The sequence below is a fragment of the Halictus rubicundus genome, chromosome 4 (genome assembly GCF_050948215.1).
Source record: "Halictus rubicundus isolate RS-2024b chromosome 4, iyHalRubi1_principal, whole genome shotgun sequence".
Lineage (NCBI taxonomy): Eukaryota > Metazoa > Arthropoda > Insecta > Hymenoptera > Halictidae > Halictus > Halictus rubicundus.
The window spans coordinates 16,183,012-16,194,934 of NC_135152.1; the positions used below are offsets into that span (position 1 = coordinate 16,183,012).

General features: G+C 38.1%; 1 protein-coding gene across 1 annotated transcript; it reads left to right on the forward strand.

Moving 5' to 3' along the window:
• The first annotated feature begins 361 nt into the window (after nucleotides 1-361).
• Nucleotides 362-1,870, forward strand: LOC143353643 (translation machinery-associated protein 16). The gene is made up of 5 exons (XM_076787119.1): nucleotides 362-409; nucleotides 516-607; nucleotides 874-1,014; nucleotides 1,090-1,238; nucleotides 1,313-1,870. The coding sequence occupies exons 1-5, from the start codon at nucleotides 407-409 to the stop codon at nucleotides 1,465-1,467; spliced, it is 540 nt and encodes a 179-aa protein (XP_076643234.1). The 5' UTR covers nucleotides 362-406; the 3' UTR covers nucleotides 1,468-1,870.
• Nucleotides 1,871-11,923: the final 10,053 nt, after the last annotated feature.

The window sequence follows — 11,923 nt, forward strand, 5'->3', positions numbered from 1 at the left end:
TGTATTACCAACTGGAACTAAAATCTGCTGACAGCGTCGTTAGTGGTAGGAATTAAAATTAAAAATAGCTATATATAGTCACTGCAGTCACAGATGATGTGTAGGAGTAGACCAATCACCATATGGGGTTTCGTGTCTCACGATCTGAAATACCGACATCGTTAACAATAATGTAGGTTTAATTTATCGAACACAATTCTCTGAGCTAAGAACTTGTTAACTTAGTAAGTATTTGGTAGATGGCGCATGTGCTACTCGTACAGACGTACGCGACATGGTTTCTAGCGCTGTCGGTATTTCAGATCGTGAGAGACGAAACCCTATATATATGGTGTTTGGTCTGCTCCTATACGTCGTCTGTGTTGGTGATTGCAGGTTAAAATCTGTAGTATTTAAAACTACAATCATGGTTAGCATTATTCAGTTTTAATTTTATGTATAATCGTATCTACATTCTAACACAATGTTTCCTTGTTATGACTGTGTACTAAGTTTTTGATAATATTTTTTTACAGTCCACTGCAATGAGAAAGGAGTTCTTGAAGGCTAAGAAAATTGCCCATCCAAATAGCAGGAAATCTATTGCCATCGTAAAAAGAACGAAGAAGTATTTTAATCTTCTATCACACTATTTCAAATTTATGCACTAAACTTACCATGGTTAAATGATCAGTTCTTTATTGCACAATTATTGAAATTATAAAGGCACTTCCATGGGGAAAGATTCAAGCATTTGTTATAATCAAAATCTACACAAATTTACATAATTTCAATCTTCTCATATTTATAAGACGACTGAGTAGCTTTAATCCTAACAATGTAGTTATGTAAGTTTTCTTGGAATAGATACCAAATAATTACATTTTGTTTTAGGATCTCAAATAGGCAGAAAGCAAAAGTAGGAGGCTTAATAAAACAGAATATAATAGGAGAGAAAATGTTGTGGATACGGGAGCACATGGTACCAGATGTTTGCCCTTATACTCCCGAATTGACTGCTCGATTGCTAGAAATGTATGTAAACAAGAACTAAGAACGAAAGAATACATTTATTATTTTTCGCGTTTTTATTATATTTTTGGTTCGTAGGTACATAGCAAGAAATGACGACGAATTGGAACAAATCAATATAAAACATTCTATAGGTGGAAGGAGGAATAGGCAACATGCGAGTAGAGAGGATGTGTTAAGGATGAGTAAGGAACGCGAACAAGAAGAGTACAATACATGTGGAATAGGTAAGAAACTCCATACATAGTTTTAATTATTTTGAAATTCAAAGTGTATGTAGATACTAATTTTCTTATTTTAGAAATACCGGATATTCTAAATGCAACTCAATGCGACATGCTAAGAAAGTGGAATGGTGAGTTAAGATATTTACCCAATTTCAAATTCATAAGATTTGGCAAAAAACATTTAAATGATGCATTACAAAAGGCAAGCAAACAACCAAAGCTATTGTAAGACAAACAAAAGGAAAAAATATGTGTTATTTTTATAGAATTTGTGCAACAAAGGCTCACAAATGTATTTCACTCTAACACGTCTTGTTGTTAGCCGACCACTTGAATATTTTCAAGAAAAACATGTTTAAAAACTGTTTTGTTTATAGAGTGTTATTACGTTGCCTCAGCGATGCTGATTAATGTAAAACTGATGTAAATAAAAATATTTTATTACCGAATGAAGGATGAAATAAAACTTCTGTGAAATGCAGCAAGAACAAAGGATCCCTTTTATGCAAACCACTGTAAAATTATATTATTTAATGAAGTTTAAACTTTTTGAGTGTGGTGTTGAACCAGATAGGCAAGCAATATAATTACACTGCTTTTTGTATTAAATGTCTGAGGTATATTTTTCCAAATGTATTTTATTTCCTACATTACGAGAGCCTCGTTCCCTATTTTGATCCGACGTGACCATCTTTTAAGAAACATGAAAGTGGATTAGCCTGCTTATGTTTGCGCAATTCGACGGATTGCGCTAATTGCTGTCTCCAGCAGCGAACAAAGGTGTCGCGAGGAAGGGAAACACCACAAAAAAAGTTTGATTACGAAATATTACACGAAACTGGAACATGTGAATGAGCTGTGTGTGGTTCGCGATCCCTTAAAACTTCATTCTTCTATTTCTTTGATTCTACTAGTTTTGTTCTCTTTCTCTTAATTTTTTTTTGTTGCGTAACATGGGAACATAACAGGAAATAATTAGGTATACGATTCCTGAACTATAGACATTGCATAGAAACCAGATCTACAGTAATATTTTTATTTTAATGATGAAATTTCTTGAACTGACATTTCTTGAATTTCCGATTTTAATCTCCCTCTCTTTATGAATCTGAATATTGTAGACAGAAGCTAGTTTACGATGTTTAAAAGGTTTATTGATGGAAATTCGGTCAAGTTTCGTGTCACAAATGTCCTGTCTATATTTCATATGCATGTTGGTTCCGTAAGGAACTTCTCTGGAAGAATCTGCTGGATCGATCTGTCGGAGTAATGCAAGTGGGGGAAGGTGATCAGGCGGATAAGAGTGAAAGTTAGCAAGGCTCTTGCTTTGCTAAATTATATCGGTATATTCTGCATTTCCATTATAGGTTGATAACTTCTCCCGTCTATTTTTGTTCAAACAAAAAGAAAAGCAGGAACGAATAAAATACGTTAATGGATTCGATGTCAACAAACCAATACCAATTTTGGAACAACTCGCGGCTAATTACTTCGATGCTGCTTCCAAACTTGTTCGCCGGTTAATTGCACTTTCTATACCATTTGTTTTTGTAATTATCGCGTACCAAACTGAGTAGTCACGAAGCCAATGCTCGATCCATGCTGTGTTGCAAATTAAACAGCAATAAACCGGTCAAGATCGAAACAAGAACCTAATGATGGATGTCTATGATGCAAAAACGGCCAGAGAAAAATGCTTTACAAGAAACTTTCTGAAAGATGAAAGATTAGAAAGGTTTCGTCACGAATATAATTACAAGATTACAGTGAGCAAGGACGACGCTAAGGATTGATAATTATCCTATGGACGTCATTCGATTAAAATAACATAATTTCGTGGATTGAGTTTGAAAATAATGCAATCGTGCGTGAAATAAAAAATTTGAAATCCAATATCCTTGTATCAAATTGTAATTGGTTCTTCATTAGGTGTTCCTTTGCGAAAGAAGTAATTTGGAAGCTGACAAAAAATTTTGCTTAAATAAGCTCAGGAATTTTCTATGTCAAATTTAGTACCTGATGTATCTTATAATAAGGAAAACCTTTGTGCTATTGCACTTCCTACTTCCTACGCTGCAGGTCCATAAGGTTAATAATCATCAAATTAGAAGGTCTATGTGTATATCTTTAAGACCGACCTAACTGTACCTTGAAACAATCAGGTACGAAGTTCAAACAATTATCCGTCGAATGAACCGGAGAATCGAAGGTACTGCGATACGAAATACGATTCTGTTGTTCTCACTATAGAAACGAATATTTCTTTTAAAATTCTGATCACAATTTTGCTAAAAAATTTGAGTTACAAAATTGTATGATGAACGACCGATGTTTCTAATTGTTTTGAGAATAACTAGAAGTTTTCACTATGGTCAAAGACATGTATAATATTACTGTGTCTACACCGACAGAATGTTTCGTATTTGCTCTGTCGAAGTTAGCTGCAATCCAGGTAGAAGGAGAAAACAACCAACTAAGTAGAAATGATTTACCGACCGTTTTTACGAAATAGTTACGCACAATTGTATCAGGATTATTTAACTTCGCAGCTGCAGGGTAGCACAGATGAATGTTTCCCGCGGATAATCGTAATGTCGGTCGATGCAGCCGATGATGCATAGCGAAGAGGTAACGGTGGAACTAATATAATGGCGTTTCGATTCCCGGTGGTAGCCGCGGATGCCACCAGGCTTGCGGACTATGCCGCCATTTTTACGCTTGCTTGGGCTTTACGAGCTCTCGACGTCCTTGCGTTCTGTCGGCTCAATTATACGTGACGCTAATCCGCCTCGACGTTAGACAGATCCGTGCCGACGAATTAGAAAGTCCCAGCCGCGGCCTTTTCAAGTTTGCCACGGGTTTTCTGCATCCACATTGGGAACTTCTTCCGTTACGCGGAAGAACGACGCGAATGACGCGGCGTTAACGCGACCCGTCGCAGGACTGACGTTTACGTGTGATGCAACAATGCATCATATTTTGTATCATTCAGATTGACCGTGAAATAAATAATACATTTTAAACATCGGTGTCTGCTATTCCATCACGACGCGACGTACAAAGATTTCGAGGAAACTGATCGTCCAAATGGCCCGAATCGGCCAGACTAGACCTCCATCAGGTTGTATAGTCTTTCCAATGAGATGTGGCAGTAAACATTACGCATTAAACATACATAGTCACTTCAGTGCGACGGCGTTGAAGTTACCCATCTCAGATAGGTAGCAAAGGACGCACGCTTGTACTTCACTGTCCCTTCTCGTTGGACAGACTATAGAGAGTCTGAGTGGGCATCGCATGAAGTGCACTTTTTTTTTATCGAGGTGGTAATCCAGGTTACGGATTCCCCGCCAGCCCTAGGGGGTGGAGGCAGGATATGTGAGACTCCACCGGGCCCGCGTACGCTCCGAAGGGCCATTTTTCATGAAAGTATTCTTAATCGAGAGTTACGATTTAAAAAGAAAAAATGGGTTTCACAGATTAGGCTACTTTACACTATACATCCGCATTTACCAAGTGCGCGCTACTCTTTCTCATTTCTAGAACTTTCGATTGCCGAAGCTATTCCACCGAGAGGATTCTGGACAGATCGACAGGCGGAAAGGCTGAAGAAATGTTAACAACGGCGAGTGCCATAGTTATTCCCACCGCAACGCAAGGCTCAATTTCGCGGTCCACGAGCGAGAGGTGTCTGTCCGTTCGGTATATAAAAAAGCGGGGACGGTAAAAACGGGCAGGGAGAGGGGAGTAATTTCTCCGGTGGAATCTCGGCGACGGAATTCGAGAATCACTCGCTAAGCGAGTCAACCAACATCGACACGAATACTTTAGGAGACGAAGACTCCTCCGAGGCAGAGGCCGCGGAGAGAAGACGTTCGTGAATGTAGGTCCTCGGGTCGCCACCTATAATGCGAACCTCCCACCTTGTGAGCCGTGCCACTATCGTACAGGTTCCTCCAACAACCGTGCCCCCTGTCTCCTGGCCGAGTTCATTCAGCGCGACAGGTGGACCACCATGTTTGGAGATGTTCGACCGGATTCGGTTTGGCTACTCGCCGTACAGCGCAGCGTCATGATTAAAAGGGGCCAGTCTCGTGTGGGCGAGACAAGAAATCGATTCCTTTTTTTATTGTATTTTTTAAAAGTATAAACCAGCGACCATAACTGTTATAACCAAGAAGAAACAAAGTCATGGAATAACAAGTATTTCATCGACCAAAATCGTATTGGTTACAAATGAAGATAAGTAACCGAAAATGTTGTCTCTTGTTGGTAAATGTTATCCTCGAGAGAAATTTATTTCGATCGCTCGTAACAGTTATCAATGAGAGAAATCTATTTCGATCGCTCATAACAGTTATCAATGAAATAAATCTATTTCGATCGCTCATAACGGTTATCAATGAAATAAATTTATTTCGATCGCTCATAACAGTTATCAATGAGAGAAATCTATTTCGATCGCTCATAACAGTTATCAATGAAATAAATTTATCTCGATTGCTCATAACAATTATCAATGAGAGAAGTTCATTTCGATCGCTCATAACAGTTATTGAGGAAGAAAATTTGTAATAGTTATTATTAAATAGTACAACTTTCAAATGGTAGACAATCAATTATTTAATAAATTTTTATTCATAAAATTAATTGCTACAATCCAAATTTAATGTAATAAACATGAGTTTTTCCAAATTTTCTCCTGATAAATTACACTGCAAATCATCTAAAGTTAATTTTAGAGCAGAAAAGGTTCGTTCAACCCGAGTTGCGGGCACAGCGTGAATTATGCAAGCCAGTTTTGATAAATGCGGGAGTCTATATTTCTGATCCTCCCAGATGAAATATTTTTTTCAGTTTTTGTTGTTCTTTTGGTCTATTGATCCGTCTCGTTGTACGAAACCTTCTCAATGAATTTCACAGGCTTCCTTCATCCGAAAAAGAGTAGACAACTCAGTAATAAAATAAGCAACTGAGATGAATAATCAAATAAATCATCAATAAATATTATCATGAACACGCGAGAAGAAATTCGATCATCGATAACTGTTATGAGCGATCGAAATAAATTTCTCTCATTGATAACTGTTATGTGTGACCGAAGTGAACTTCTCTTGTGTTCCTTTGGAAAGTCATTTTTAGCAGATCTTCTGAGAAGAGAGTGTAAAGGTCTCTTCACCTATTTTGCAAATGAATTTTCGTGCTTGAAACTTTCTACTGAATTCGGGGACACCTCTGTTTGCAGATTTCTAACTGAAATCGATTCAGTGTAGTAGCGTTAGCTATTAAACGCCACAATAAGCTAGTACAAGTATTAGGTTTTCCCAAAAGTTCGTTTCGCTTTCGATTAATGCATACAATATAAGTTCAACCTACTTTTCTAAATTAATTATTAATAAAAGGAAGCTTAGGAAGCAATGAAAAGTTAACGAACAGCCGATCAGTTGTTTGTATATGCTCGTGTTACATAACGATATTAAACATACACATTGCGGATGAAATTTTTGGAACAACCTAATATATTAAATAACTATTATAATTTATTTGCAATATTTCTATTCTCTTTTCGAAAAATTTCAATTTCTCCGAGCTCTACCGCGACAAAAAATTTAAATAGAAATTTTAGGAATAATGGGTGAAAGTCAAGTGCAATAACTCTTTTAGTTCAAGTTCACAGATTCTTCAGTAGATGAGGAAGATTGGAAGGTGTGGCGAGTTCGACAATTAAGAAGCGTGCAAATTGACAGGTAAATTAGCGTAAATGTAACAGTTGCGTTCAACGGCTAGAGGTGCGATATAACGGGTGGGCATGTGGTACAGTTGGAGAATGGCAGTTGAAGAATAATACGTGACCCGGGAAGAAAATGAGGAAGGACGCAGACGTAGCCGTTTCAATCGTCTGCCGTTGGAATTGATGAGACAACTTTCTTCATGCATATTTTGTTTAATGTCGTACCTCGTCATACTGTATTATTCAGGAGAGGAAAGAAACCATCTTTGCGTTTCATGGCGAAAGAGTCCTCAATGGTGTCGCAAGTCGTTAATACGTTCACTACCAGCGTTTGTGTCGGCCACAGCCTGTTATAGTTATAATCAGGGACCAAAAATAACAGTTATTCTAAAATTTTATGATAATCTGCACAAAATATGAAGAAAAACATTCGGAAAACAAAATGATTAAAAAATATCGATTTTTATACTTTTTGGTTACAAATAACAGTCATTAGTGTCCAAAAAATTTGATCCTCCTCCATAACTGTTAACGATGAAGAAAAACTGTTTCTGTTCAAAGTAGTCCAAAACTGTCGATCGTTGAAAGTAGTTATCGATGAGAGAAGTTCATTTTGATCGCACATAACAGTTATCGATGATCGAATTTCTTTTCATTTGTTCATAATAATTATTTATGAGAAAATTCATTTCAATAACTTTTTTATAAATGCACCAAACGACTCCAGTCTCTGTCCAGCTAGATGGATTAGTTCTGTTAGATGATATGTAATGAAAATTTTGGAAAAATTTCCTTTAGTCTAAATTGCTAGGAAATAGTAAAAGTTGCTTTTCCCGACTTTTTCATTTGGGCTTGTAACGAAAATTTAAAAACCGTGTTTCGTAGATTCGTGTAAGTTATGCAGAAAACTTCATCGAAATTGGTCGATTGATTTATGAGCTACAAACGATTAGAAATGTTGAAAATCGTCTAATCGAACAAGATAGAAAAACAAGCTAAAAATCGTGAGAAACTGTGAAATTTTCACTTGAATGAAATTTTAAAAAGTATGTACAATTGATACAGATCTACACAATGTACTTCAAAAATCTTTAAATATAGGCCTACATGAAAAAGTTGTAAACAATAGTATTTACTTCAGTTACTATTTTCTCTGCAATTCCGATCAATTGCAATTTTTCCAAAAAATTTTTTTCCGCCTCACGTAGTAAGCTAACTGTCCTAACTTCTCCGAAAAAATCCAAGTCGTTTGGTCTACTATTAAAAATGTTATCGTTCTTTTAAAAATGTCCGAATATTTTTGCTTATAGTTTTGTCCCGGGGTGTATCCCCACTCTTGGCAGTGCGAGGGTTAAGCTGTAGAAACAAGGGTTGAAACATTCTAAAAAATATCTATAATCGGACCCCTTCACCCCCTCGTTTCCCTACGAAGGACATCCGAAAAGAAATAGGTCGCGCTATCAGTCAAGGCCGCGTTGTCCGCGATAATTTCCGGCGAGCACACCTACCGGCGTGCAATTACAATGACAACAAAACAGCCTCCCGAGGAAAGAGTCTCGCGCCAGGCGAACGGTCCCGCTTTATCGTAGGGAGAAGGAAGAAGTAGTTGGACCTCAGGAGAGCCTAGTGCGGAACAGAGAGAGGGGAACGGGCCGAGTGAAAGAGGGTACGAGAGGTAGAGTCCGTGTAAAGTGGGGGTAAAAGAGCGACGGAAGAGGGGCCTTACCGGCTCGCCTCTGGCCTCTCTCTCGATACACCTTTCTCCGGTTCCCAACACCCGACGGCGGGCCTTGCTTCCCCTTCAGTCCTCACCGGGACACAGACAAAGTTACGCACTCGGAGAAAGGTCAATCGGTCGGCTGCTCCGCTCGTCGAGTACCGGAGTTCTCGTTAACTGCTCTGTCTGGTGACCAGGTGGAAAAATTTTTCATTGTTCTCGCGCTGCGGCACACGTTCGACCAGACGTCCCCGTCCTGTACACTTTTGTTCTTCTTTCGCTTCCACCTGTTCCTCTCCTATCTGTCAAACATCGGTCGACGGATTTCACCTTATCCATTCGCGCCCGTTCGGTCGTCGTCGATCCAGGATCCGTGATCGAGACATATCGGCCAGACCATCGGGAAAATCGGCACTACGATCCGTGCAAGGTGGTTCCGAGGTGTGCGGACAGGTTCACAGTTCCCATCGCGTTTTTGGTGCCCATGTAACAGGCTACGCATCCATACGCGCCGCTTTACATGAGAGGCGAAGACATGTGGAGGCTCTGGTTCACGAAACTGCTAATCCTAGCGGCTCTGCTGCTAGCCGCCACTCCAGGATCGCTGTCAGAGGGTGAGTTCTCGTGCCCGACATCTCTACCCTTCTTAGCTAGAAAGTCTTTCCGCATGATCACGGGTAACATGTACAATCTACCCATCCAGTAACACGGCTAATTCGATCCGTGTTGCATCGACTCAATCCCTGCACATTAAATGTGGGGTAAATTGATGAATCAAAACCGTGTTAACACTAGAACAGCCTAATCGGTCCCCAGTAAGAACAGCGACAGAAACAGTGTGATAGAAACATTCGTGTTGTTCGAGGGTAATTGAAGTTTTAAATTCTGAGCTGTTGTAATTTTTAATTTTACTTATCAGTTTGATTTTACATAATTTTCAATCTACTTTTTTTAGATCAAGGTTGTGCTTCGTATTGCCTACTGTGGAATCATTTGTAACTGTAGGTCAAAATGTACTAAGTTGAATGTCAGTGTTGGATATTCTATTCGAAAACGTACTGCCCTCTTGAAGTGTCTTTACTTGGTTTGGATATTTATTGTCGTAAATGTTACCATCGATAGGCTAAAACGAAATACGCGAAGACTTTGTAGCCAACCTAATGTCTTATCTTCTCGAGTATATACGACATTTTCTTTTAACCATTTGCCTTTCAATATTGCGTTAGGATTGCGACAAAAATTTTCAACAAACGCGAATACCTTTCTTGGGCCTTATGTGCAGAGTGTTTTGCAATATGTGGGACCCACTTCTCAAGTAGATAGGAGCCGCAAAAATAATGGAAACAGTTCGCATAAACGTGTGTCCTGTTTGACCTTGTTTCAAAGTTACATTCGCTTTTATATCAAGAAAGTATGAAGTACTTCTAGCAAGGGAAGTGGACAATGAAATTGAATTAAAAAGTGAAATGCGTAAACTAAGCCGATAAGAGTGACTATAATTTTGAAACAAGGTCAAACAGGACACACGTTTGCATAAACTTTTTGTGTGCTCCTCATCGTTTCAAAATTATTGAAGTTACAAGGATCTTTCCATGGGAAATTATCGAGTAGATTCTTTTCATTCGAGCACTAATAAATAAATTCATACTCGTTATTCTCATAAAGCAACGGGTGCCAATCGTTTTTAGTGTTCGGTAGGTTTAGTGTTAACAAATGTGAATGTGGTAAGAAATGAAATAGTATTTTCCTATTCTATTCTTCGCAAATTCGGAATTTTTCAGTGAATTAGGAATGATGAAATAGTTTCGAAGGATAGTAAAGTAGCTGACAAGGAAAGAGGTGACTTTGGTACGATTTTAGTGTCGAGTAACCATGACTGTGAGTGAATGATAAATGACTCTTATAAATTGTAAATTTTCTACAATCCGGCGTTATGGTAGTTCCGGAGACATTTTAGTAGTCGGATCAACTTCGAATTGTAGTGTTCAGTGACGGGCCAGCGGCCTTGGCGAATTGTGTGACGTTTATTTCAGCAATGAGTCACTGGAACAGTTTGCTACCTGGTTTGCTAGTGACGTGCCGTTTTTAACTTTCCATATGTTCGGAAGAAATCTCCTCGTCCATTCTGTCATTTTTCTCATGGAACGTATATCGTCCAGCTCATTAACCCTTAGGGCTCGAGTGGCAACTCTGAGGCGCCACTAAAAATCACTATATCAAAATATTTTTTTGGATCAGTTTCGTATGCATAAAATGAAAAAAATTATCTAGGTAGGTAGAAATGTATGGTATGTATGGTTCTCGAGTTAAAATAGTTCCGAGTGCAAAGGGTTAATTGGTGGAAGATTTCTACAACATAAGCCAAACATTGTGGTTTTTTTTCGAGTCTTTTCTGTTCTTACATTATTAAACCAATTTCTCTGCCTTCGTGTTATCTTTAGGAGCACTGGTGCAATAATAAAGCAATATTTAGCAATAATGTCAATGTTTAACCCCCTCACATTGCAAAAATTCTAATACAGTCCAGTTTATTAAAATGCATCATGGTAAAAATGAATTTTATTACCTAGTCAATGATTACTGTCACCCATATGTGAACGACGTGGCAGTCAACGTGTTAACCCGTTGCACTGTACATAATATCGTGTTGCACTTGCGACGAAGGTTTCGAACAGAATCTGCTAAATACAAATGTATGCGTGTTTTTAATTCCCTTTAAACCGCAATAAAATCCAATGCTATTGCTGTGACTAGTCATTGGAGAATATATAGGCACACCATAAATATCAATTTCCTTCTTCGAAGAAATTATAAACGACAAAGAATGTCTGATCACTGTAACCGTAAAATAAATCGCAGTGCAAGATGCCAACACTAACCGTATCACGACCGATTTCACATTTTTCATTTCGCAATTATTGAAGTTACAAAGATCTTTCCATTAGGAATTATTCAATTTTGTTTTGATTTATTTGACTTTATGAATTCGTGGCAAAACTGGGTAGGCGTGTTTTAAAACAGCAAAAACATTAGAAAAATTTAAAAATGCTATCACATTATTTCAAACATATTAAGAAAGAAAATAAATTCCTATTTCACTGCAGTTTGTTGCAATTCAGGTAGAGAATTGAAATTTTGCATAAAGATCCGGAGTCTAGTTATAAGAATAGTTTTGTAATGTTTACAGAACGCATAGCAATCACATTTTGTGGTCGGTACAGTTACCGTTACCTGGCG

Bases quoted from the DNA above. Each gene is read 5' to 3' on its own strand.
- LOC143353643 (XM_076787119.1), top strand. The intron at 608-873 runs GTATTTTAATCT...ATTTTGTTTTAG, and splicing joins ATCGTAAAAAGAACGAAGAA to GATCTCAAATAGGCAGAAAG. The intron at 1,015-1,089 runs GTATGTAAACAA...TTTGGTTCGTAG, and splicing joins ACTGCTCGATTGCTAGAAAT to GTACATAGCAAGAAATGACG.